General features: G+C 38.5%; 4 protein-coding genes across 6 annotated transcripts in view; 3 read left to right on the forward strand and 1 right to left on the reverse strand.

Moving 5' to 3' along the window:
* The first annotated feature begins 63 nt into the window (after positions 1-63).
* On the forward strand, positions 64-2069 carry LOC114876062 (deoxycytidylate deaminase-like). Of its 2 annotated transcripts, none has more exons than XM_029187211.2 (4): positions 64-330; positions 509-717; positions 857-1070; positions 1679-2069. In XM_029187211.2, exons 1-4 carry the CDS (start codon positions 257-259, stop codon positions 1686-1688), a joined length of 507 nt encoding a protein of 168 aa, XP_029043044.2. In that variant the 5' UTR covers positions 64-256; the 3' UTR covers positions 1689-2069. The 2 variants fall into 2 exon arrangements, with proteins under 2 accessions (XP_029043044.2, XP_029042960.2); XM_029187127.2 differs by lacking the exon at positions 1679-2069 and adding an exon at positions 1188-1550.
* A 459-nt stretch (positions 2070-2528) lies between these two features.
* LOC114875907 (protein SHQ1 homolog) lies at positions 2529-5272 on the reverse strand. 2 transcript variants are annotated; one of them, XM_029186787.2, is made up of 9 exons: positions 5003-5272; positions 4745-4935; positions 4493-4683; positions 4002-4406; positions 3801-3924; positions 3572-3735; positions 3351-3505; positions 3208-3255; positions 2529-2794 (listed from the first exon to the last, which is right to left on the reverse strand). In XM_029186787.2, exons 1-9 carry the CDS (start codon positions 5143-5145, stop codon positions 2653-2655), a joined length of 1563 nt encoding a protein of 520 aa, XP_029042620.1. In that variant the 5' UTR covers positions 5146-5272; the 3' UTR covers positions 2529-2652. The 2 variants fall into 2 exon arrangements, with proteins under 2 accessions (XP_029042620.1, XP_029042711.1); XM_029186878.2 differs by lacking the exon at positions 3208-3255 and having other exon boundaries at positions 5003-5271.
* Positions 5273-5820: 548 nt separating this feature from the next.
* Positions 5821-7087, forward strand: LOC114876009 (spliceosome-associated protein CWC15 homolog). The gene is made up of 3 exons (XM_029187010.2): positions 5821-6075; positions 6189-6495; positions 6583-7087. Exons 1-3 carry the CDS (start codon positions 5945-5947, stop codon positions 6823-6825), a joined length of 681 nt encoding a protein of 226 aa, XP_029042843.1. The 5' UTR covers positions 5821-5944; the 3' UTR covers positions 6826-7087.
* Positions 7088-11785: 4698 nt separating this feature from the next.
* Positions 11786-27984, forward strand: part of LOC114876641 (protein 60A) — a 28394-nt gene continuing 12195 nt past the window's right edge. The window contains exons 1-3 of the mRNA XM_029188411.2: positions 11786-12974; positions 23153-23339; positions 27434-27588. Coding sequence (XP_029044244.1) covers positions 12524-12974; positions 23153-23339; positions 27434-27588 — 793 coding nt within the window. The 5' untranslated portion in view covers positions 11786-12523. The remainder of the gene's footprint in view (positions 12975-23152; positions 23340-27433; positions 27589-27984) is intronic.

Consider the following 27984-nt stretch of genomic DNA (forward strand, 5'->3'; position numbering starts at 1 on the left):
ACTCTGACTAGCACTATAAAACTACTTCCTGTAGCACTTATGTATCAGTTGGATTAAGTAAAACTAATCGTGCAAACAAGTTGCATTATTGTTAACAATAAGTCGTGTCTGTGTTATCTGGGTTGCTATAGAAGGATCATATAATCTTATCGAATTGGAGGATGTATCTATCACTTAATGAACATTATATAAAGGCCTGCAGTGAGTGCTAATTGACATTTGTTACATATAGTAATAATAGCTATCATTGTATACAATGTTTGAGATTATAAACTCTGTGTATGCATCATTAAGAACAATAAAAATGGCACAAGGTGGTCCAGGACGAAGGTTCGTATTACACGCCATATTGTACATATATAACAATATGTATGTCCCATGTTACCGATTTGAAAAAGTATTTTTCTTCCCAACAGTTTTAGTGTTATAAATAATTGTGTATAAGTATTACTAATGTAGATGCTTATGTATCACTAATGTAATTTTATACTACTTTTCATTTTCGTAGTGGCGAGATCGATGATAAACGCTTTATGGAAGAAGCGCATGAGGCTAAAAAACCAAGTAACGATAATAAGTGTCAAGTTGGCGCATGTATAGTAAACGATGAAAAAGAGATCGTAGGCACTGGATACAATGCAATGCCTGGTTATCTGGACACCGAATTTCCTTTCGTAAAGAATAAATATGATCCCTTAGAATGCAAGTTAACATACGGTAAGCAAATGTTAATTGATGTTTAAAAATAAATATAAATTTAATTCGGAAAAAGTGGAAGTTAAATATTCATACTTAAATTATACAACGTGATTTATTTTGGCACTATATTTTTACAATAATATCAGAAAATTTGCAGTATGTCATGCAGAACTTAATGCCATTGTGAACAAAAAGTGTGACAGTATTAAAAACTCCACCATTTATGTTACTCGTCATCCATGTAATGAATGTGCTAAATTAATAGTACAATCTGGAATAAAATGTGTGGTATATGACGAAAACCCACGTAAAGGGAAGTACGACGTTGTGGCTGCAAAGAGAATATTTGACACAACAGGTGTTACTCTAAGGTATGTCAATTGTTTATATTAAATATGTTCATTTTTATTGAATTTTCATAAACGCTAAAATATACTGTAAAAAAATATCTTTGAAGTTTAATAACGTCGATTTAAAAATATTTTTAGACAATATTCTCTTCCGAAAAAAGAATCGAAAGAAGATTCCAGAACTTTAAGAACTTGAAAGCACATAAACATACTTTAATAATAATAATATAATAATAATGTTAATGTTTATAGTGAAGTATTTTCATAATATGTATCCATGATAATTTTCATTTCTTTTATGACATTTATGGCAAAGTCAAATTTTTAACTAACATTATTTGTTCGATAACGCATAAAAATGGTGCTTATGATGCTACTGTCGTGAGTTAGTGTAACATGTTTATGTTGACTCATGTAGTCAATAGAAAAGTTCTTATTATCTACATGTAAAATGATATTAAAAATAAATACAGATGCAAATAAAAATTTGACAAAAGATTATCATTGATGATTATTCTATTTTACTGGCAGTTGTTTAAAGTTCTCGCTGAGACTAGCTCAAAACCGTCAAAAGTTTCAGAGCTTTCAATTTTTCTATAGAAATCTATGGGTTGTACATTTTACCTTAGGGGTTCCTGATAGCCATGACGCTATAATGTCGGTATGCAAAGTGTCACCGGTGCTTCGGGGTCTGTAACACCCCAAAATGATATTACGTCGGTGTTCCGAGAGCGGACGCTTCGGGGTCTCTGATACCCCACGATGATATCAGATCGCTATCCAGAGGGCGTCGTTGGCGCAGCGGGTGTGGCGGCCGGCGTCGAAGTTGATAAAGAAGAAAATGTTCATTCAGGAGAAATTCTCAACGTCGCTTTTACCAAACATTTTTGTTAATCATTTATTTTCATGAATAAAATTCAAATAGCTTTTCTGTACATTCATTCCTTCATCATTCATCAAACTATCAAGTCATGTTAACCTTTTCTAAATTTCTATTTCAATAAATCATTATAATTTATACTTCCGAATGTCCCTGACACCCCTGCATAAAATCAGGTCCGTATGAAGAGGGCACGATCAGTATAATAATCGTCCTCTAATTTCTTTCCGGAGTTTATTTAATTTACTTTATTTATTTTCTTTGTTTATTAAATAAACTCATCGAAGGGGAATAACATTTATGATTGTGTCCCTCTTCTGGGCCTCCGCTGAGGACCCCTTTTATTTCACTTTTCCAGTTATTTATATAATTTTATCCCTCTTTATAGGCCAAGGCCAACCCTTTCAGTTATTAATTATTTTATCCTTCTTTATGGGCCAAGACCCACGCTTCCTAAGTATTTATTATCCTTCTCCTCTTTATGGACCAAGGCCTCTCTTCGCAGATATTTATTTCTTCATTCTTTTTATGAGCCACGCGGGGACTACCACTAAATCACTGTATCTCCGTATCCCTTGTATTAATATAAATACACGAAATTTTACTTATTCATTAAAATATGTATTTAAATAAATATAAGAATTTGAAAAATGTTTTTACACAGATTTTTGGAGTATATCGTTATCAAGGATGTAGAAATACATTATATGTAAAAGTTAAACGTTAAGTGCATCCTTCTGGTTCACTCATGTCATCAGAATCTAAACTGCTACTATCGCTTGTTGTTGTAGTACTCGAAGTAGTTTCAGAATCACTTTCAGAATCTGTATCGCTGCTGTCGCTTGAACTCGAGCTACTTGATAACCTGTACGAAAATAAACTATATGTATATGTATTACATGAAAGGATAAATTGCATCCTTTTTTTTACTGTGCAATTATTTCATGCGTTCTGTGCAAATCTGATTGCAATTTATTATTTTTATGTGTATATCAATAACTACCGATGTTGGAAATTGATATTTATGTGATTTGTAAAAGAGATGTGCATTTCAGTTAGTGTATTACATTGGTGCACCATAAATTAAGGCATATGATATGTACAGTAGCGAGTATGGTAAGCTTCCTTAGCAAAAATGGTGATGTCATTTTCTCTAGGGAAGCTTACTGAAAATACAATTATTTATCCCATTTATTAGGGGTATAATCAATTAAGCTTTGTTAAATTGATAAAGTTATCAAAACAAGTTATTCGGAACAATTCTATTAAAATACTTACAAATATTTTAAAGAATGTTTGTCTTTAATGTAGTATATAGTCTTTGGCCTTTAAAATAAAATTATACAACATAAAGACATAATATTTTCCAATGAAACTGTAAATTTCGCTCATTCACCAAGGATATTATTTGTTTTACTTACTTGTTCTTGTCATTGTCATTAACTGTTAATTCATCCATTTGATCCACCACCTCGTGAACAGAATTTTCAATGATAAGATCTTCTTCTTGAACAGAGTAAGCTGCTTGTTCTAGTTCTATTAAATCAAGCCCCATTTCTTCCTTACTAGGTTGAACCTTGAAAAGAACATATATATTTTAATAGTTTGTATAGAGTTCTTGCTAAAAATTCTAACTACTTACATTAGCAATTAAAGTGTCCAGTAATTCTATTAAAGATTCATTAATTTGTTGCAACCAAATTAGATAATCTTTTATGTACAATTGATTTAGTATATATCGTGGTTCGCATGAATTATTAAACATACCGTGAATTTCACAGAAACGTTTTATAATATATTTTTTACCTAAAATAAAATATATTTAACGTAAGAATAAACCAATTTTAAAATAATAATGTTTAATTACGTACCTAATTTAACAACTTTCTTCACATCCTCAAGGACTTTTATAGAAAGCTTCCAATTTCGAAAAAGTGGATAGCATATTGATCTTCTGAAACATGCTTTTATAACTTCTTCTGGAGTGGAAAAATCCTAAATAAACGTTGTTATAAATGTACGAAATCATATAACATTAATATTTTAACAAATTTATACAAAGACCAACATACATCAAACCAAGATAAGGTCGAACTTAATTTATTGATAGTCCAACTACTTTCAACTGTATTTTCCCCCAATGTTGTTCTATGATTATAACAGCTTCCAAATAAAATGTCAACCAAGCTTAAAAGCAATCTATCTGTCTCTTCATTATCTAATAAATATTCTTTATTTGGAAGCTCTTTCAATACATCTATTTCACTTTCATTAAATGAAATATTTTCTTTTTCCAAAGTATCCCACTCTGCAGTAAACAATAGGTATGGTTCTATACACTCTGGTTGCATGAGATCTGCTAAATAATGTTCCTCATTAAAATCTGAAAGTTCACGTTTCTCTCTTAAAATTTTTCTCTCAGATTGCAGTGTTGTATCAGGCATTGGAAGATCTATTACTTCTTTAATCCAAGCTGACTAAAATTAAAGATAGAAAGATTGCAAAATATAATCAATTTTTACATTAGTAATGATACATAAAATTGTTATTCTAAAATGTATACCTCAAAAGCTACCAAAGCTGCAGATATTTTATTTGCAAAACCATATTTTGGTGAAGAAGATAAAAGAGGTATAGTTTCTGTAGGATTGTTTTGAGGTATGTACCATTCATCTCCATTTATATTTTCATTTAATGTTGAGTTATGCTCATTTGATATTTCATTTATGTCCTCTGAATTTGCTGATGGATTGCCTATAATATAAAAAATATGAAAAACCTTGAAAAGAGAATTATGTACACATATAATATTTACCAATTACTTCAATGTTAGGAACAATTGTGCTCTTCTTTTTCTGTGGAGCTAACAATGTACTTATCATATCTAAATTTTCAAAATATTCTCCATGGTTTACTTTGGAAAATCTTAAAGAAAAATCTCCTTTCTCACAATCGTATGATCCAAATGATGAATCATTTTCTTCAATTTCACGTGGGAGTCTCAATCTGAAATAGAAAGTTTTATAGAATTTCTTTTCTTTCGACCTAACTCTTCCATACCAAAATATTTTACCTCAAATAATATGGTGTAGAATAAAATCTAAAATCTGTGCCTTCAACATAAACCTCGGTATCTTTAATATTAGCATATGGTGCATGAATCATAATTGCAACTTCTGCATCTGTTTGGGTTATTTCAAATCTGGGAGTCAACATTTTTGCAATGTAGTTGAAACAAATTAATTTAATTGAATAATATTAAGCAATATTACTATAAACATTAATATACACATAGCATATTAATAAATGCTTTATTGTATATCACAATTATTTATATACAATGAAATACAAAAAGTCATTAAGCATTAAATTGTTTGAAAAATATATAACGATATGTAAAATGTTATTATATACAATAATGATATCTTCTTCCTTTATTTAATATTTATATTCAACCTTGTATTCAGTAATTACATCTTAAAACTTAAAATTTTTGTTTCTTCTTTTCACTTGTTATTTACTTGGGGTTTAGTAATTTTACAATATAAATTGTATTTCAATAATAGCTGTAAACAGCAATGTAGCACTATCGATTGTCATTCGAAAATCATCCACTAGTTTCAGGACTGCGTAATTCACATAAATAGCAAGAAATAATAGGGTGGCTGTGAAGGACGTGTTTTAATTTCAATATTGATGGTAGGTGGTGCAAAAGTCAATGGAAAAGGGACCAACAGAGGAATACGGCTATGCAATTCCCTACGCTCCCTGCCCAGAAATGGGCAAAAAGTGAGCCGAAAGGGGGCGTACATTAATTCCAATGCTGATGGTAGAGAGTGCTGAATACAGTCATATTTTTAATACAGAGTTGGGTAGTGTAGACTATATGCAATCCAAGCAAATGCATAGTTTTGATGTGATAAACGATCAGCTGGATATTAAAAACTTGTAAAACGTATTAATAAAAAGAAAGTAAATTAATTATATCAAAGGTATTGAATAATTTTTAAGCAAAATGACTACAGCTGCAAGACCAACATTTGAACCTGCTAGAGGCGGACAAGGACGTGGAGAAAAAGATTTAAGTGCAATATCAAAACAATACAGCAGTAGAGATTTACCGTCTCATACAAAACTAAAATATAGGTATTTTATTTATTTTATACAATTTTTAAATAATCTATATCCATTTGTATTGCTTTTTGAAATATTAGACTCAAATTTTAATTCAGTAGAACATAACCTTACCTGAATTTTAGAGAACATGGACAAGGAACAATAGAAGAATTGAGGAATCGTGATTTCCGTAAAGAATTAGAGGAGCGTGAACGCGAAAGGGAGAAGGATAAAAGTTCTAATCGGCGTATGATAGAAGCACCTAGAGAAACTTCCACGTCGAGTGCAAAAAGACAGAAGCTTGATCAAGTTCCTACAGCAAGCTTAGATGCGGATGATCCTCTCGATGATGATGATTCAGAATCTGAAAGTGATGAGGATGATACTGCAGCTCTTTTAGCTGAATTGCAGCGCATTAAGAAGGAAAGGGCCGCGGAACAGGCTAAAAAGGTAAAACTTTGCATTTAACTTTTTACAAATATTTAAAAACTTAAAGTTGTCATTACTTTCATTCTAACATTGTTTTTAACATTGTAGGAAATGGAGAAACGGCAGGAAGAAGAAAGGATAAGAATGGAAAACATTCTGTCAGGAAATCCTTTGTTAAATTATTCAGCTCAAAGTGCACGAACGGACATGAAAGTCAGACGACGATGGGACGATGACGTCGTGTTTAAGAACTGTGCTCGTTCCGAACCTAAAAAGAAGCATGATGTGTTCATAAATGACTCGTTAAGAAGCGAATTTCATCGTAAATTTATGGAAAAATATGTTAAGTGAAGAAACTGCTGGAAAGATTACATTGCATCTGTACATACTTCTAAGTTAATTTCATTATACCGTAATTGTACAAGTTTCATACTAGAAATTTACAATTGGAATGTTGTGAGAGAGTATTTATACAAGGTTAAAGTACGTTAAGGACAATTTACTTCGTAAGCAAATTTCATTAAACTGTATTTTACATATCTTACTCGTGCTCTCCTAACTACATTATTTAATATAATCATAAAATCCATTTAATTAAATTTGAAAACAGGAAGTACTGTTTGATGCTGACGTTTTATCAACAAGCTTCAGAAGATCCTCCATGCCTGTATCCCATGTTCCATCCACTTGTATAAGGGAGAAATTAATAATTCAACATATTTTCTCGTCATATATGTAAAAACAAACGTAAAAATCTTCAGAGAGTGCGAGAGTAGAGTGAGCTGGAGTGGGGTGAGATGGATTGAGGTAGCATGTATCGGAGATGGTTGTTAGCGCGAGTAGGAAAGAGAAAGAGGAAAACGGAGGGAGAGGCAAGTGTGCTGGAGTTTGTCCAGGCAATGTAGGTACGTGTTTCGGTAGCGGCGCGATCCGGCCTCAGCGGTGGTGGTGCTGGCGGCGGCAAGCGCGTGTAAACCGCTGGGTCAAGTATAACCGGTCCCAGGGTCCCCGGAGCAGCCGGAGGCAGCAGGCAGTCTACCGGTACGACGCGCAGCTGGTTATCGTTGGTAGACTCCCTGGCACCGACCTGGCCAACTAACGCAACAGGGACATACAAGGGGGCCGAGCCGACTCGGCAAGGAAAGACAAAGAAAGAGAGATGACCGTTCACCGGTAGATCGCTTCGAGATGATTTCTGGGAAGAGACATGTCGTACGACCGATCAGATTTGTGCGCGGCTAAATTCATTATCATCTTCTATTCGCTTCTTCTCAAATCTTCAAATTAGTCGTAAGACATTGGTTCGTCCAGGTGTTATTATTTGGCTGGTAGTAATTAGATGTATTTTTCGGGGGACTTTCTTGTGTTCATTCATCGAAATTCTTCACCGATTAAATTTCCTACGCTATAAATTCATGACAAATCAATATTCAATTTTACAGATATGTCCAAGGTGTGTTTATTCTTCACAATTGTCCGAATTTGATCACTTCGAGTTCTACCCTAACGACGAAGAAAGAAAATAGAAGTTTGAACGAGAAAATACGGTAAATGAATGGGACAAGCGGTGGGACTGCGTCGTACTGAAACGCTTAGTCGTTGATTTTTCTTCGAGAGGATAATCTTCGAGGGAGGGATTTCCCCGGTGAACGCACCTCTGGATTCTGCAGCGGCCGATGCTCGACGGGAATTCGCCCTGAGGGTACTCTCCCTTCCCCTTCCTCTCCCTTTCGCTCCTTTCCTCTCCCTCTTTCCCTTAGACTCTCTTTTTCTTCTTATCTCCCTCCCGTGTGTCCATTCCGCTCTCCTCTCCTCTCCTCTCTCTCTCTCTCTTCTGCTGCCACATTTTTTATTTACCTCCTATATTCCTCTATTTATTTTATTTATTCTCCGTTTGCTGTTGGTCAGCCGAGAAACACACAGTGTGCCGAAGGAAGAAAAGAGACGAAGAACGAACTGCAGCATCTCTTGCTTTTCTCCAAGAGTTCCATCGACGAACGTGCAGAATGACGAGCCAGGGCTGTAAGCTACAGAACGTTTTATTGGGTGAGCCGGGTATGCATCGATAATGGAATTTCCGGTGATGCTTTCAGGATTATCTGTTGGAATTAAGAGGCAAGCATTACGGAATACGGTCTGAGTGTGTAGCCGACACCTGTAAGAATCACGATGGTATGCGCTTAATGGTTGTCGCATGAAACCAGTAGGAGTTGCTAGCACCGCTGAATAGAGGAATTCAACGAAACATCGTTAGTCTAAAGCGTAATTAAGCAGGAACATCTGCTTTTTCATTTTCAACAAAATCTGTCCATTCTTCTTGATTTCAATTAGTCATGAGAATGGTAACTTTATTGGAATAAGAGAAACGAATCCGTTTCAAGCTCCGCTTGTTCTTTGAACTGTACCATGAATAATCTATGATATTTTTAGTACGAAGTGAAGGGTGATTTCCGTTCACAATTTCGATGAATATTAAACATGGTCAAGATAAAGTCAGATCCAGATGGAAAGGAAGGAACGGGTCCGTAGTAAACAAGCAACATCTCTTGATATCACGTTTAAAAATACCTGGACAAAAATTCTATTTGTCCGCGCATCGCGCGTCCTCGAGAAAATCTGATTAGAAAAGTTGCATTTGCGAACCGAATTGGTTACCTTTTAGCAGATTTTTCACCGCACTTATCGGTTCGTACCTCCGCGGTGAAGTCTGCCAGCAAAGAAATTGTGTCGAGTAAACAAATATTTCTTACAACAAACTGGATATTACAAGCGTTGTGCTGGCTTTATTGGCATATTAATGGATACTACCGACTCAGATTCGCTTTCACCGTCGTCCGCCCACCCCGACCCCTTCTACGTTTATGGCTGATTGCGCATAAATATGACACTCGAGTTATTTTTTTTCATTGTTTCTAATTAAAATTTGCTAGTTGAACCTTCTAATCATGTACCAATATTCGTTGTTTATTATAGATACTTCACTTGTTTATTTAACGATAAGAGTTGCAAAGTCTCTTTTCAATAGCTTCATTAATAATAGTATGGTACTTTGTGATAAATAGTATCGAATTATTATCACTTCTTTAATTAAAATAAATATCAAATAAAGATTTATCAATTCCCAAAGCTGTACATTTTTTGAAATTTGAAAGATTACCATATTCAACGAATATAACTAGAAATTTGTTCCTTTTCGTATAACATTTCTTTTAATCGCAAAGTTTTTAATTAGCCCGTTATTTCTATAAATAAATTCATCGCCCGGTAGTTTCACGTGTTTATGAATTCCGGTATCGCTAAAACACCGACACAATCTCGAACAGTGAAATCAGTTGCAAAACTTGCCAACGCGCCTGTCGTCTCATTAAATTTGTAAATTACCTTCGAAGCGACGTATCTTCGTCTTTTTTTTTAAACGGCGAGCAAAAGCACCGTTTCCAAAAATAAATTTCTCCAGAGACTGCATCCTCGAGGAATCTCTCGTATGACCAACTTTCAAACAACTTTGTCAACTGCATGCCATTCTTACCAAACAGGCCGGTAAACAAATTCTTTTCGGGTCCGTGCGTGTTCTTTTTTTCTTTTCTGCATCGACGAGCTTGCAAGAGCGATCTTTCACGGACCGGAAACGGAGGACAGTTTTCTGTTACGGATACAGGGTATCGGTGAAACTGGCAACGGCTATCGCAGGAAATCGCGAGCAACTGGTCAGGATGACGAGCTGATAAAGATCCAAGGGGTTGAAAAAAAAAGTGAAAGAAGAATGTTCACGGTACGGTCGGCCGCCATCGCACGATGTTCCCTCGCTAACCCTGATCTCCGGCACCACGTTAGAGAGCCGAGTAATACCAACGATCAGGGCTGGTGAACGCCGCCTACTTCTTCGGCAGGGGCGGTCCTATCTCTATGACCCAGGGACGTGCAAATGTCTTCGAAAATTCGGTGGAGTTTGAAGAAAAATTTTATTTCAACCACCAATACAGTGAATCTGTAAAACGCGATTAGAATTTGAACTGTTGAAAAATATTCAATGAAATAAAGATTAATTAATTCAATCGATTAACTCGATTGAGAAAACAAAGAATAAATGTTATCCTCTTGTTTGTCGCGTTTCTGAGTAATCAATTCTGTTGAACAAAAATTGTAAGCGATTTCAGCGAAAGTCAAATTTGCAATGATTTCTCGTTGAAATAAGCAGAAAATTTGCGCAGCAGGCTAATCACGCGACGTAGATACAGATTGTATTCCAAGTTGTACGTGTTCTCTCCCGTTTAAATAATACCAGCCTTCTGTTACGTAATAATTACATTGTAATACACGCTCGCGAATCTCTTGGGAACCTTGCAAACACGTGGTGTTACATGCAACATTCCTCGAGTGCCGCGTTAGGCGTACAACAAGCGTTGTGTACGCAACACCTTGCACACTCGTCGAACAATCTAATCGTGAGCATACATATGTAGAATTCTCCCTTTACACCAGCTATCCTTCATTTTCGCGGCTCTCTTTATCACAACCATCTCTGGCACGGCGATATGTTCTCCTCGTTGGACGAAACCGGCACGATCGAACGTTGCTCGTTCAAACGGCGATTTATGAATTAATCGGATATTTTTACGCTCGTACCAAGTCGAACAAATCAATAAAGTGCGACAGGAAAATAATTGCCTCGCACGATAGTACCTGTGTTTCGCGATGTCTTTATACGTTGCTAACGGTCAACGTTGATCCTTTGAACAATTGAAAGGAATGCATTGAGAAATGCTAATGTTTTCTACCGATCATAATTAACGTTGATCGTTGCGTTAGTCGAATAAGTAAAGTCGGTTAGAACGCGTGGGACACGTAGTGACAGTGCTGAAATGACGATCGTGGAGGACTATATACCGTTAGAATTGATCTAGATCTAATGATACTGTTTGTATAAGCGGAGATTAGAAATCAGCTTTCGTAATTCGTACGTCACGAGGACCACTGAACAGCTCCGAATCGGCTCTAATCAACGACACTTCACAGAGTATCCCTGTAAGGATCATCCTCTATTTCACACCTTTCACTACCTATCGTTTCTCACCGAATTAAAACGCGATCAAACGGAGACCCCTCCAAAGTGTCCCCGAAAACGGAGTCGAAGCGCGAAAATTCGAAGAGCAATTTTAGCAGAGATCGCAAGTGCCACTGTGGACAGAGAAGAAGTGACGAGAAGAGAAGAGGTTGGATGGAGTAAGAAGGGGGTAAGGGAGGAAGAGTATGTACGCGTGGCTACCGGCGTGGCAAGGCAAAAGCGGTGCGAGGTGAGTCGAAGCGAGTCCGAGGCAGGTCGAGGCAAGGCAAGGCAAGGCAAGGCAAGGCAAGGCGAAGCGAAGCGAAACGAGGCAACGCGACGCGCGAGTCGGAGAGGTAAAGGCGAAGGAAGGCAAAAGCGAGGCGTGGCTCTGTCGGAGGAGCGGTACGGCCCTGGGAGGCGGTGGTGAGGCCTCGCGGAGGAGCAGCGACGACGAGGAGGTGCACCGCACGGGCCAGACAAACAGACTGGCACTGGCATCGCGGGAGTCGGCGGCAGTGGTCACCGGTGCTCACCGAGACGCTCCTCGAGAGTAACCCGTGCGCGTTTTGGCGAACATGCGCCGCGTGTATCCTTTCAATCGTTCTTTGGCCGGTTGAGCAAAGTGCGCGCAATGTGTTTCATCGATCCACGATCCAATTGAATCTCGATCATCGCGGGACAATCGGCGAGAAGAAAAGTTTGAAAAGATAGAGGTGTTGTACCAGGAAGGACTTTGGTAGTAGTACTGAAATTGTAGTTTCGCGTACGAGTGGTGTGTCGTTTTGAAGGATCGATAAAAAATCGATCGATACCGCGGTTGGATCGCGGCTCGATCGCCGAGTCGGCGGTCCCGCTCGGCGTCCACGTTGGTGGTTCGATAGGAACGACGACGACGAGGACAACGTCGTCGTCGTGCGAGCGCCGACGTAGGAGGAGGAGGAGGCGGTGGCGTAGGGGAAGGTGGTGCTGGTGGAGGTGGTGGTGGAAGCGGCGGGAGGTAGAATGGTGCCTTCCGGCCCGTGTCGATCTCGAGCGGAAAGACGCGCCGAGATGTCGCCGCGCCGTCTCGCGCCCCTGCTGATCCTCGGGACGATCCTCGCCGGGCTGACGAGCACCGCCGCCGCGGAAAGGATGAGCGGCCTCTACGTCGACAATGGTTTCGACCAGACGATCGTGCACAGGGTGGTCAGCCAACGCGAGAAACGCGAGGTCGAGCACGAGATATTGAATCTTCTTGGACTGCCTGATAGGCCGCGGAACACAGCCGGTAGACCTCCCCAGGTGAAAAGGTCGGCGCCAAAGTTTCTCTTGGACATATACAAGAACGCTCTTGGCGAGGACGAGGACGAGAAACCGATCGCCGAGCAACGAAGCGTCAGCGAGTTCGATCTTACCGGTCAGGATCTCAGGGCCATCGACCAGAGCGACGTCATCATGACCTTTGCCGCTCACAGTAAGTCATTATTCACTTCTCTCTGTTTCCTCCCTCTCTATCCTCCCTTCCTCCCTGTCTTCTCTGTGTCATCGCGTTTACGCGCCACTCGATCTCGTCGTTACTCGCGCGCGTTCCGCGTCCCATCGTCCGCTTGGACGAAACGTGCCCGTACCGGCACGATATTTCTCCTCGCCAACCACGTAGAGATGTTCTACCCGACGCGACCTTCTCCCGATACTTCGCAATTCTTCCATGAATTCCTCGTGGTCGGAGATTAATAGGTTCCATGAACACGGATAATTCGGTAGAACTTCGTTTATTTCATCAAATCACTGATAAACTGAACTTATACTGTTGGAACTCTGAGTTATCGTCCAGTGTTATTCCGGTTATACGTAGAGCTAATTCTATGGTGATTCTATGGTGACAATGATGCACAATTGTGTCATAACGTTATCTTATTTTTGGGAAATGAGTCAGGTAGGCCTTTTGTTTGAAATTCACTGTCCGTAGCTGAAGTCAGAGGTAAAATTAGGATTTAGGGTTGATCGGATGAAAAACCGATGACTATACCTAGGGACGAATAGCGAATCGATTACGTCAGATCAGAAAATTCAGTTCAACGGGGTGTATCGTATCGAAAAGCAACGACAGAGAAGTCTTTCGAGCAAGAAATAAAAGAAACAAGTAGGACCGACGGCCGAGAGAAATGGTGGAATCGGTACGAAAACTGGTTTCTTAATCGGCAGATTTGAATTCAGAGACACTTTGAAAATGCTTTCAGAGCGATCGATATAATTAATGCACTATATGAGTTTACTTCGGGATTATAAATCGCTTTACCAACTGGATTCTACCGGTTTAGAAGCAGTTCTCGTGGGTGTGAGCATTCTGCGGCTCGGAATGCTCGTCTAGCGTTTCTTCGGTGACTTTGGCAGATCTTCTGTTGGATCTCAAATGTCCAGCTAACGACGTAACAAACAGTATCCCAGACGCCGTGTTCGACATATTAAACTCTTCTTAATCCTTTTCCCTTTCGCGTGTCTAATAAAAAAATTGTTAACGATAAAAATTAAAACTCCTTCGGTTAACCCTTTCTAACTGAAATCTTTGGTATCTATGAAAGCGAAGAGATAAAGCATTCAATTTGACTGACAAAGTCTTCGAAATCAAAGAATCACTATTACCGTTTGATCAATTATTTTTGGACTGCAGTTTGAGAAAAAAAAAGGAGCAGAGATTTCCATTTGTCGAATCCGAGTTTGCGTTCACCGGTTGTCGCGAACCTGTTTCTGGCAAATCCGCGCTTCCGCATGCATATTCATCGCGATTCGAGCATAATAAAATTTCAAGACGAGTCGATTTCTACGAAACTCTGACGTCACGCAAAAAACCGTACAGTTTTTCGAGTATCGATGCTGTGAAAACAAATTCGGTTTCAAAGATTAATCAAGGGTTTCATTGGGCGAATGAAAAAAAAAAAAGAATCCAAAGGATTAGAAGAACTTTCTATTAGAGAAGAAATGTCCCGTAAGGGTTTTCTAGCAACCGTACATGCAGACCGCCCATCGTGAATTCTTCTAGCCGAGCCTCGAACATAATTCTCCGGTTATGTCACGCGTGTTCAGGTGATCGAAATCGGTGCGGATGTGTTGTTGAAAATCGAGAAGTAGGAAGGGAGCAGAGGCAGTTTCCACTTTCGTTGCCGTCGACTTATGCAAATCAACCTCATCATAGAACTTTCTACTTGCCCGGAATCCTTCTTTTCGTCGATCAACATTTTCATTGGCCGTCCTGCGTTTGCTCGAAGTATCGTGAATTCTTCTAGAAAGTTCGAGGAAGATAAATTACAAGGACACCGACGAACACGTTCCCGACGTGTGAAATCACGAGGAGACTTCGGGCCGGTTATAGCGGATTCGTGATCACGAAAACGATCCGAGTCAATCGAGGCTAACGCGTGAAATTGCCACGTTTCTGGTCCGCTTTTATATTAGGAGGCCAAACGATCCTTCACCACCGTTCAAACGTCACATTCCTCGGAAAGATTGAAAGAACGAGCTTCGATCGATTGATCGAATAATCTTTCATTCAACAAAAATTTGTTTTGCATCAAAAATTCAGTTGCTGTTTGTTAAATTTCATGAAAGAAAAGTCGTGCAAAGTAGCACTTATGCAGCATCAAATTAAAGCTTAAAGTCTGAAGAAAATTACTACATAAACGATTCATGAATGTTCTTAATACAAAATGGCTGGTGGTCAGTTGTAATTTGTGTTTTATTCATGGATTTTCATAAGGAGAGTTACTTCTAATTTAGTACGATATTTAGATAAAGAACAGTTAATGAATTTACTTTAATTAGTTTAACGAATTAAATCGTAGGAGGATCTAGGGAAGAGGGCTCATTGAACTCACCAGCTAGAAAATATTAAAAATGTTATTTTTCTTATCTAGAAAATTAAAAAAAAATTATTTATTTTCCGTTAAGAGTAAAAAATTATTGCTGAAGAAATAATCTTGGTTTGGTAAAATTAATATTTAAAAGAAAAGAGTATTTAGCAGAAGTTTTATTTTTATAGAATTAAATTCTTTGAGGTCCAACTTACTGTGGTTATTGCAAATTTTCCCAAGTAGAATTTCATTCAAAAAATATTCCTAATTATAGTTCAATGAACCGTGCAAAGGGGATTCCCTAGGTGGACAGTTCCTTTCTCAAAAGTCTGCCCAGTGGTATCGTAAATTGTTCCGCGTTCGATCGTGCTGACGCGACTGGAACACGGAGAATGGTAATTTGTGACGAGTGAATGAACGAAGGACAGGTATTTCTTGGAATTCGGCCTTTCTTCCTCGCGATTCTGTCCTCTTTCCCGTGAAATTTCGGTGCACCATCCACCGAGCACGAATACGTTTTTTCACACGTTCGATATGCCGTGTGAAACTAACAATTTACGGTTTACAATTAAGAATATCGACGATCAAAGGCTCGTTTCGATTCTTATTTATCGACCTTCCTAAAGGCAAAAGTTGCTTTTCTCTACCCGAGTAGAAACATCGAAAATATACGTTTTAGAAAAGGCGATGTTTCATCGCCTGTCGCTTAGATCCTCCAGGAAGATAACATTTTTACCTGGCGTATAATCCACCGAAACTGTTAACCGCATTCGTAACTGAAACATCAATGGGAGATGCCGCTATTCGTAATAAGAAAGAAATATGGAGATTATCGCGTTAGCTATCGCAATTAGTTTCGTTATTTATTCGGCTTCGTAATTGAATTTATGTACCTCAGGGATTCACATGATCTGAGGTTTTATCGGTGATCAATCATCGGGAATGTTTCAAAGTTTCCAATCAGAGAAATCAATGAATTGAAATTTGAAATGATCATCACTTTAGGAATACATAGTAACTGATTAATCATTAAGAAATCGTTAATAAAAATTGTGAATATTTATTTTATTTAATTTATATCAAAATAAAAAACTTTTGTTCTATACTTTTTTTAATTTAAAAATCTTATTAAATATTTTTCTAATGGTGGTTCTTATCGGTCCGTTTAATTTTAATATTTTATCTATTAAAGAATACATATTATTTATATTAATCAATGTATTTATCTTTTAAATACTACAGATTTATAATTAAATTTTGCGTTAATAATAATCAATTATTGAAGATGTATTCACAGGTGTAAGAATTAACGAAACAGAGCGTGGTCTCTCATCTAAATATTCAAGTCTGTTTACTTTTACGAACGAAAATAATCAGAAAAGTGTTGAACTGATGAAGACGAACGCTTTGCATATTCTGCTATTCATCAATCGTATCGATTCACACGAATAAACTGAAACGTTTGTGTAAGGAAACTTTGTTTCAAAGGTTTCCCTGGATGTTGGAAATTTATGCAGCCAGTTCTGAGAGGCCGCGTTCGAGGAACGCTTTCGAAATAAACATGGTTCAAAGAATAGACGGTTAAATCGCGAAAGTGACGAAATTACGAGGAACGAACATGCGGAATTGATGATCGAAGCAATGGATCCTCGATGGACGACCTTCCCCCTGTACTCGATGCACATCAACATGCAAATTAGAACGAGTTTACATGCGAGCGTTCGTTCGAGTTCGAGGCCGTATGAATAAAGCGACCAGGAAAAACGCGGAAGGCTAGGAAAACCATGGTTTTGTCATATTCAGACGAAAATTCTTTGATAATTATTTGATGATCAGAAGTGAAAATTTTCCAGAAAAATTTCTTCAAAAGGTACATCTGCTTAGGAAGACCAAAAGAATATGAATATTTGTGAATTTGTTTTAGAAAAACTTATTAAACATTTTTAATAAATGTTTTTATATTTTAAAAAGTACATCCGCAGAAACTTTTAGAAATTTTTTTAATGCAAAAATAATGAAAAGTGTGGAAGATATTAGTTGATATTTGGCAAGCTGTTTTTTGGGAGCCACTTTGGGGCGGATTGTTGAAAATAAAAATTTTCTGAATTTTTGACAAAACATAAATGAAAAAAGATTAATAAGTTTTTCTTAAAAAAGAAAAAAAATGTCCAAATATGCACTTCTTTCTGGCCCTCCTGAGAAGATACCCCCTATGAGTTACATAAATATAGAATAAAAAAGGAAAAATGTCGAAGGAATCATTTGATAGTAGATACATCAAGGTAGGGTAAAGAAAGGGTAGATCTAAAATTCCAACACGTCTCGGGAATACTTGAAAACTGAACGGTTGAAGGAGAAAAAGAGGAAGAACTCTGTTGGAGAATTAGAATTCCTCGCGAGTGCAATTCGTCAAATCGCGGTGATAGAATAAATTGAAGGGAAGAAAGAAAAAAGGTTGACTCTCGGTGGAGAAGACGCGAAGATAATCTGTAATTCCAGCATGCCTCCGGAAACACGGTGAAAAGTCCGTTCACCGCAAATAAATGAATTCTCGAGAACTGCATGTCTCGATGAACAAGAACCCCTTCAACACTTTAGATCTTCTATCCAATCTTATTCGTATCAAATCATTAATACAAAATATCGAGGAAAAAATAGTAATTACATATCTACTGAAGAAAAATTTCAAAGATAAGAAAAAGGGAATTTGTTAAAATATTTTATGGATTCTTTGCATTCCATTATCGTTACCATTATCGTTACTGTTACTATTTATATTTTTCTCACTTACTATCATATTAGGGATAGGGGTAAGCGTTCAATAAATGAAACACTTGAAAGATGCAAAATATGTAAAATTTACAAAATTAAACAATGCATTCCAGCCCCTTTTTAGAAGAAAATATATTGCAAAAATATTTGCAGTCTAATCATTAGCACTTAAAATAGCACAATGACCCTGAAAATAATAATTGCTAAAATTACCAATCTTTCCGTTACCAATTTCTAAACCTTCTAGAAATATGAAACGTTGAAAAATGAAGTGGAATCTCGGGAATTGCGTCGAAAAGTCGATTAACCCTGAAGAATCGTGAATTCCTTCTCTAAAAGGGTGACTGTATGTCTGGCGGGCCAAAAATGACCAGCAGCGGGTTCGAACGCGAGAGAAATCGGTTTCCATCGTTTTACAAGGAGTCGTATCGTTCGCGAGGGTGGCAGAAGAAGGACGGTCGAACGTTTCTCGGAAAGTTGTTGGTCCGTCTTTCTCTTTTACGCTTATCTGTCCCTCCTGCTTTATCTCTGGGACGTCTCATACCGTGGCTCGCGGTGAGAAACGTTCTAGGCTGTTCGACGCGATATGCGGCATGCATATAAATTGATACCCATAACCATAACTTATTCGACATGTGTACCCAGCCCAGTACTGGGAACTCCGGGCGTCCGATAAAAACCGGCATAAATTAAATCGCGTTATTACGTTATACGACGCTCGACGAGTCTTAATTGATTGCCATTGCTCACCCCCTTTTAATCCTTTGCTCTTTCGGCTTTCTTCGCGATTTACAACTTCTTCTCACCATTGTTCTCTGTTCTCGTATCATTGTTCGTCAATCAAATAAGAATCGTTTAAAGAAAAATCAATTTAATTCTCATTTTAATTTAATTTATTTGGGTTGGATTTTGGGGATGTCTTAGAAATCAGGACTGTTAACAGATTTTTATGAAATTTGGTAAAAACGCTCCTTAAACCTTTGATTAACCCTTGTACAGATAATGGCTACCTAAGTAGGAGTCCATTTCTATATTCTTTTTGTTTTAATAATTTTCAAAAATTACGTAAACGTTGTTATGATTGAGAAAGAGTTATAAAAAAGTTGGATGAATTAATTCCTTTTGATAACGAGTCTGAATTTTCGGATGCTCGTCCTTCGAGAACTCGGAATAAATCTGCAACCTTCTCGATGACAAAGTCATCGATATTTAGAGAAAAACTTATTGCCTTCGTTTTTAAAGGTTGTTTGTTCTTGACCTTTTTACACGCCTCTGTGAGACGCGTTTCCGACGTGAACGAGAGATACTTTAAATGCTAATTCACTGACAGCCGGACCAAAGTAGAAACATCATCTCCTGCTTAACTAAGTTTAGCATAAATATTACCATAAATCATTCAATCACCTTTCTTAACACCTGTCCCTATAGAAAAGAAAAAGCACTGTTTACCCTTTCCTCGATTTCCACGATCACTATTAGTATTTATAAAAGAGAAATCAGTTACAAGTGATTCGGGCCTAGTGAAAAATTAATATTCGAAAGGAATTTACTTTTTTTGATAATTTTAATTATCAAATTTGTAGCAAAACTAAATTACCATCTTTGAAAATTTTGATTAGTCTTGAAATTTAATTTCAAAACAGATTAGTCAGTATTTTAATTTTAATCTTTGGAGCTACGACAATTTCTATTAGCCGAGTGAAGCGAGGGATTAGAACAGCTGGCCGGAAATATTAATTGCTCGCATAATTAGTCGTCATGATCTTTCCATTTGTCAGGAGGGTTCGCGTACACCGCTAAAAAGTATGGTCCGATTTATGGCTCGCCCGGGGGCCAATCCTTTCGATACGTGCATCTGGACGAATTTTGCGGGCGTGTGGTCACACGTACGTGTGCAGGACTCTCGGCACGGCCCATATATTATACAAAGTTTCCCCCATACGCCATCTCTGTTCCTCTAAATCGTAGTGGATAGCCGAACGTGGAAGACGAGTCAATATCTCTCCCCACGTGAAGCCGCGGGCAGGTAAAAATGTCTCAACTTGGGTGCCCTGGCTCGTCCTGGCTGCTCCTTTTGCTCCCTTTCTTCCCAGGACCTCCTTCCTCTCCCTATCTATCTATCTATCTTCCGCCGAGGGCGGCTCCTTCACCGACCAGACAACAGGAACAGAAGGAGTACCGGGCCGGGAAGAAGAGCAACATGCCAGAATGAGATAGATGGATCGTTTTCTGTTCCTTCTGCTCTCTGTAAAAGTGGCGAATGCCGCGAACACGGTTCCCTATGCCTCCTATGTAGTTAGACTAATGATTAGACCTGACGTGTGCGATGATGGTTCAGTGTTGCTTCCTCTTTGCTTTCGTTTGTTCGTTAGGAACTTTAACCCTTGCACGGGTGTATATAATGGATACTGAAACGAAATGATTATTACTCGACGCATAATACTCGTCGTTGGATCATAGCGAGGATTTTCATTAAGTGGATACATTCATCCGTACTACTGTATGATGAGGATTAAATGATCAGATTTTGAACAAATAGCAAAACGGTTTATTATGAAATATTATTAGTAAATTATTATTTCGTTTCTCAAACTTGAATTTTAGATTGAAACATAAAACTTTTGAAAATCCTCCAAAATACACGTTAACGAAGAACGAAATAGCCAGCAGTGATGGAAGTTGGACCGGGTACATATTCCCACGCTCGATCTGTTCGAATCATCCAAAAAGAAGCATCTGGTCCTCGACTTTTACTTCGAACTAATAATACCGGCGTAGCGATGGCCGAAAGTTGTCGAACAGAGAACGTTGTTGGATCGACTCATCGTCGATCAGCCCGCGAAACGGTGGATGTCCGAGAAACATCTCACGAATATTTCCAGGAAAATATCGCAAGAACGAGCTGGGACCGTTCAACGTGAAAAGAAGGGCCTCGTGGTTGATTCCCTCTTTCTCTTTCCAAGTTCTCGCGTGTGTACGTTCCTCGACGATGAAGGTGAACAGAGAAGAAGAAGAAGAAGAAGACGAAGAAGAAGAAGAGACGAGAGGAACAGAGTATTTGTAGGTGTATAAGAGAGGACTGTCGGAGGAGGACCGAGGACGTAGAGAAAGAGGATGTTGGTGGGGTAAAAAACAAAAGTCCAGTCGGTCGTGGAGCGGTCCAGGATGGTCCCAAGCTATTCGGGACCACCCCGAGAGCCGAGGGGTCCAGCTCGGCTCGCGGCAATCAGGTGCCGTTGGAATGCGACCGTCCGAGAGAAAAATAAAACAAATTTTTATGCCTTCCTCTCTCCCCGTCTCCTCTTCTTTTCGGCCCCTCTGCTTCGCTTTGCTTCACGTTCTAGCTCCCCTACCCCTCTCCGTCGACCTTTCATTCTCCACCGTGAAGTCGGCCTCCTCAGGAGAAACATTAGGCATTACTTAAGGACCCATGGTCCACCGTGGAGGAAGAAGGGTACCTACTGCTGGCTTCCTTTACCTATCCTCGAAGGCGCTCGGCTTTGGCGGTAGAAAAAAGGACGATTTCACGCTGCGAATTGTCCACGGCTCGTTCTGGAGGCCCCTCTCATTTACGAGGGTAACGATTCCCTTATCGATCTCGTGCCGGAACGAGGATAGCTGGTTATCGGTGTCGGTTATATAGGCTGCTGCCGTTGACCATAGACCGCCCTCCGGCTTCGTCGATCCATCGGCAACCGAATTAGGATTAAGATGTGACTGGAACGAGCCGACCTGCCTCTCTCTCTCTCTTACTCTCTCTTTTTCTCTCGCTCTTCAGCTTCGTTATTTCGAGAAAATTGATTTGCAGCCTGTTTAGCGTGAACGATGGAATTACCGTTGTTAAGCCTCTCTCAAGGCACTTTCGGTTGATCGATGTTTGTTGAAAGTTGGACAGCTACCTCGGAATGGTATATTCTTTTTACTAAGGAGCTCCTTTATTCTGGACCATTCACGGTATTTGACCGTACGATTTAGTCTTTTTTATATCGCGATCAATTTTATCCTATTTTATTTTAAAAGGGATCGGACGGACACGAATAACAGTTGTTTTAACGCTATCTTCGAGGGTGAACTAGAAATCGAAATTTCGAGAAAAAAGGGAATGGTTCTTTAGGAATTTAGGAAACGTCTAGGTAGACAATTAGAGAAGGAAAGTTTGGAGTGCTGGTCGGAAATTTATCGTAAGTGAACAGGTTACTCAGTTTACAGAGATTACCGAGCTTTTACCTTCTCGACTGGCTGTTACCTAAATTTCTATTCTTCGGGTAAAGATAACGAGTGACGATGATCTACCTGGCAACAATCGGAGTATTTTCACTTTTTTAAATGGCATTATCCAAATTTTTCTATTATATTTATAAGAAAAGGGGGACATTGATACAGCTTCAAATATTTTTGTTAATTTATAAAATTAGAAATGTTTTTATACGCAACTAGTGAATAACGATAATTTGAAGAAAATTTCGTTTCAGTTAATGGCTATAAACGTAACCACCGCTGCGCGTAACAATGGCACTTTATTACCCTCAGAACAAACGGTAAACAATGTAATCTATACCTTTCGTACTTTCCTCATTTAAGTTTCCAATGGCTGGGCTTTACAGCTCTGTACTATTGTATTTAAACTTGCTTAAAAAAAGAAAACTTGCCCCTTCGAAATCTATTCAAACGTAATCTACTTAGAGTCCTCTCGGATTTACGTGAAACTTAATAATTGTCCCAGGGGTATACGTCATCCACAGGAAAAAAAGTTTAACCCTTACAACCCTTTATCTTACAATTTCTTCAAATAGGCTGGAATTAATTATTGAACGTTTAGGCATCGAAAAAAGATTACAACATACACACTACAGTTGAAATATCGTCAGTCAGACGGTAAAGGTTACTAAACCCTTTATAACATCGTCGAGTAAGAACAATTCACTGGAGGCGAGGAGGCTAATTGCCGTTCGACAGTCCCATCATAAATCTGCGTTACGTTCCCTTTCCTTCGTCCTTACCGCTTAATGAGACGGTATTTTTTGATCTGCAGATCATCACGTTCCTGGAGTGAGGCACGAGCGTGGAAAAAGGCTCTGGTTTGACGTGTCCGAGGTACCACCTGGGGAACACATAATTGGCGCAGAGCTTAGGCTCTATCGCAGTATGGATGTGAAGAATAGAAGAAACCGTGGGTCATACATGATCACGGCTTACCGTGTCTTAAGGACCGAGGACGGGTGAGTCTTAACAGAATAGAATTTTCGATACCGATCGATAACTCCAATCAATTGAAATAATTCAATTGAAATAATAAAAGTTAGGTATGCCTCTAAGAATCCGTCGTTTCAAGTGAACGAGTAAACGTATTGAAAGGTACACCTTCAACCATGACTAATTGCTTCTACCTCAACGACCCTGAAGAGTCGAAAAACAACGAGGAGTTCTAAGCTGACGAATTACGTGTATCTTTTCTTTTTTTCTTTCTTTCGCAGCGAGAAGTTTGCAACTCTGTCCCCTTAATGTCATTGTCGTGTTAGCAATTAGTAAGGTCCCGGTTCCCGGAAAAGTGTTTCAGGTATTGCTTTCTACCTGGCCCAGTCAGTCGTGGCTGCTATTTCAGGGTGAGTAAGGGTAGCTGATAGTTTCGAGGTGACCTTTAACAGCTACGGCAGACCAGAAAGAAGGTTAAAGGAGGGGAATATCGTGGAAAAACGGTACTCCTTCTCATCCGTCTATCTCCGTCCGTTCGGGTTTCTCCCCTGGGTGGGTGGCTAGACCAATTTCGTGTTCCTTCAGGCAACAGTCCGTGGTTTTTGACATCGTCATCGTGCCTCTAATTAGGCCGTCCTTAAGTCGCCGAAAAAATCTCAGGTATTTGTTCTACCTGTGAGAGAGTTCTCGAGGACCAGGCCCACCGGTCTCTTCTCTCGATTCTAACCTTTCTCATTCATGTCCAGGGCCGTCCATCGGCTCTTTTTTCTAGAAGAACCGAACGTTACGCCATATTCCGATCGATTTTTATCTAGCAGGAAAGGAGCCGTTAATACGATACAAATTAGTCAATTCTCGCCCATCTTGCATTCTTCCTTCACCTTACAAGCGTTATCGTTTCTTCTTCCAGCATCTGTCCAGGTGGTCAGATTTTCAGATACAAGGTCGATAAGGAGCATTCTGTGCTATTTTTTAAATTCAAATATTATGTCCTGATGATGAAAAATTGTGAAAGTTCGAAGAATTCTACTGTAAATTAGTAGTTTGATAAGAGAGGAGGAAGCTGAACGCACGTGTTGGCTGGAGGAAGACGATGTGGCGGATGGCGACAGCGTGTCTAGAGCCATCCCTGTCTGCGATACCTCCGTAGACTTTGGTACCGCGACCTGACCGATATACAGGCCCCGACAGGAAACGCTATTCCGTAAATTGAGGTAAATTAACCGTGGAGACGGGCCGTGCTCGCGAGGAGTTAAGAGCCACGAGTTATACATTGCCGTGCCTACGCAGTTACACGCACGCATCCATTCTCCACCTCCTCTTCCTTTACCGCATTATATCCTTCTTCTCCTTTTCTTCCGTCAAACTCGATGCCGTGACGCATCCTCCTCCACCTCTTCTTGATCCTCCTCCACCTTCTTGGTCCAGCCGAGACAAGCTGGCGACTCTCTGGTTTCTTACGTGTGCGCGCACAGGTTTCCCATAAACAGCATCTCCTTGGCTTGGTAGGGATACAAGAACCGCGTCAGCTGTCTATCTGGACCTCGACCAAGACTCCTCTTCGACGAAAGTCAGACAGTGACGCCTTGCTTTTAAACTAGGCTCAGGGTCTCATGCTTTTTACACTCAATTAAGGATTCATGAATTTTTCTGCTCGCTCCGCTGTTTATTAGGCTGAACTGTTCCTCGTATCTACTTGAATATTTAACACGTTCGTCACAGTGGAAATTAATGTGCACAGTAAGTTCGTTGAAGATCCAGTTATTAAAGACAGAAATAATTCATTTTTTTAATTCAATTTGCTTGTATTAACCCTTAGCTGACACGCTTCGCCGGAATAACATGGCTGGCACGCTGGGACGTTTAAGACCCCATCTACTAAAATATTCCATATTCATTATTTTAACTTGACAAAATTCCTGGATAATCTTTGAAAGTTTTAATTTTAGTAAAATTAAATATTGGGCATGAAAAACAAAAATTGAAAAACAGAAAAATCAAAAAAATGGTAATTTTCAGAAAAAAATTTAAGAACTTTTTCAAATCTTCATATAAAGAGTTAAAATTTTTGCTGAATACTCTTCAGATCGAACATTTTAAGGGAAAGAATAGTACAAAAATCGTGATTTCAAAAAAGATATTTATTTGAAGAGTTGAAGGGACGAATTTTAGCCAAAAAAGTAAAGAAAGCTGAATTAGTTGGGGTCGTCTAATACCTCACAGTGCCAGCTAAAGATTAATATACATATATCTGAGGCGTCGCGACGCGTTGGTCAGCAATGACTGTAGTCAAAGGGTTAAAGTGGAAATGAATTAATTTTTTCGTTGGAATAAATCTAGCACAGCTCGGTTTATAACTTCATTCAGAAATCTGTACAAATTCAATCGTTATTCATCACAAATTGAATAATATTCAATTTGCCATGGAAATAACGTGCTGTTTAATCAGCTGCGTTTTGAAATTCAAATACACCTAACACCGTGTGAAAACTAAAGGTTAATGTTTACTCTAACCACTTCGTCAATTCCTCTGTTGAATACTATTAAATTCCGCTTAAAATATCTGCATTTTAAACCAAGCCAATCAATAAAATAGAAACCAGAAAAAACTATTCACGAAACTACGCGTGTCGTTTCTGATTCAAGCTTGAAGAATGTTTTACAAAATTATACGTTGAATATTGCGCAGGATTTCAGTATAAAAATTGCACTCACGATCCGGCTTGTTTACATTTTGAACGTTTCTAATTATTCAATTACGGGAAAGAATAATCAGTCCCGGGAATAAGATAAATGCGTCGTTTAAGGAATGCCTCTTTTCCCGCGGTGGGGCGGTGATCAGAGGTGAGCATACTTCCTCAATGAACAATGATTAGTGTGTTTCAGTGAAATCCTATTGAATCGAACCACGTGCAGATAGATTTGTGCGAATCGTCGAGTCACGATGTTACAGTCTATAGGAACGATGACGACTAGAGTGGCTCGTTTTCTCGCTTCTCTATATCTTCGTGGTTACATAAGATTCAGTGGTTTCCTATTGATCGATTTTATCGATGAGCTGCGCGATTCGAAGCTGCAGATTTCTATTAAACAAGCAATACCGTGTCTTTAACCATCTAACGTAGATTTCCTTATCGAATAATTAATCTATACTCTGCGAACATCTTAATCAACGTTTACCCTTTCTCGTATAATATTGTGTCACGTTCCTGACATTATACTTTCTATTATTTATTTAGTTATTTCATTCAGAAAAATTTATATAATCAGGCACAATTCCTATATAAGTAAACGTAGCTATACACAGGGTTAGTTTAATACAATTATGGGTTGTAATTAAAAATGTTTTATAATTGTAATTATTTGCTAAAAATTGATTAGATTTAAAATGGCATAAACAGAATGTTAAATTCATTAGCTCTTTCGATATTACATTAAAACTTGTTTTGGTTTCAGTTATTCAATAATAATTAACGTGTTAATGAAAAGATTTCTTTCAGATAGCAATCCAAATGATGCATGTTAGTTCAAAGAAACTACTCACGTGAATTTTGATCCATTCAGTTTGATCAAATGTTAATGGCACTAATATCCATGCGATTACATTCAAATAAATCTATATAATAAGGATGATAATGTGTTTGTTTTGATCAATCCTGTGACATCCACATTATGAATATTCCGTAGTCATCCATAGAACTGCGTGTTAACGTAATGAGTAACGCGAGTTTTCCTTGATGTATGCAAGGAATATTGCAAAAAGATATTAGTGACATCGAATGGTCGTCACAAGTGGCTTTTAGCTGCTAATGCGTTTCAACATTTGCAACTTATTGTTTGTCACGAGATAACATCGGAGTTGGAATAGGATTCGAGAAACTCGATTCTATTCCATTTAGATTTCACCAAATCAAAATAGAAACGAACTAGTAGCGCAAAACAACATCGTTTAATAATTAAGTTATCAGACAATTTAAGTTTTTATTTCGAGACAATTTATTGAAATTCTGTTTCTAGCGAGCATGAAACCAGTTATAGAGATAGTAAAATTATGGAATAAAGTAACAGTAACGAATGTGATGCTTTTATAAACTCACATGATTATATTTTTTTGTTGCAGAACGAGAGAATTGCAATACGTAGATGCAGTTAACACGACAACAGGAAAAGAGGGATGGTTGACTTTGAACGTCAGCGAACCTCTGGATCATTGGGTTAATAATCCCGATGGAAATAAAGGATTGTACTTGTCGGTGCATCCTGCGGATCGTTCCGGTGAGTAAAATCAAAATTAATTCATTTCGTTAAAAATATACTAAAATAAAAAAAAAGCAAAATGTAAGATCTATTCATGGTATTTTACTGCCAGCATAAAATAATATCTTTCACCTAATTTACGGTGTCACGACATTCAGCTTGTTAATGATTTTGAAGATTTCATTTGCACTTGCTTGCCGTTACATAAATTATTAACAGGTATCACTTGCATTACGACTCTTCGAACGAAGGAAATGTCTAAGTGCTTGTAAACGATAGTGTACACACGGCACACGCTTAGCATTGAGCAATAGATCGTGGTTAACAAACGCTTCGGGGTCAAAAGTTCGTCGCGGTAAATTCCGGTCGTTTCTTGTACACCTGGCTTCGAGAAGGCAGCCTCCGCGAATATAT

This window comes from Osmia bicornis, chromosome 4 (assembly GCF_907164935.1).
Source record: "Osmia bicornis bicornis chromosome 4, iOsmBic2.1, whole genome shotgun sequence".
Taxonomy (NCBI): domain Eukaryota; kingdom Metazoa; phylum Arthropoda; class Insecta; order Hymenoptera; family Megachilidae; genus Osmia; species Osmia bicornis.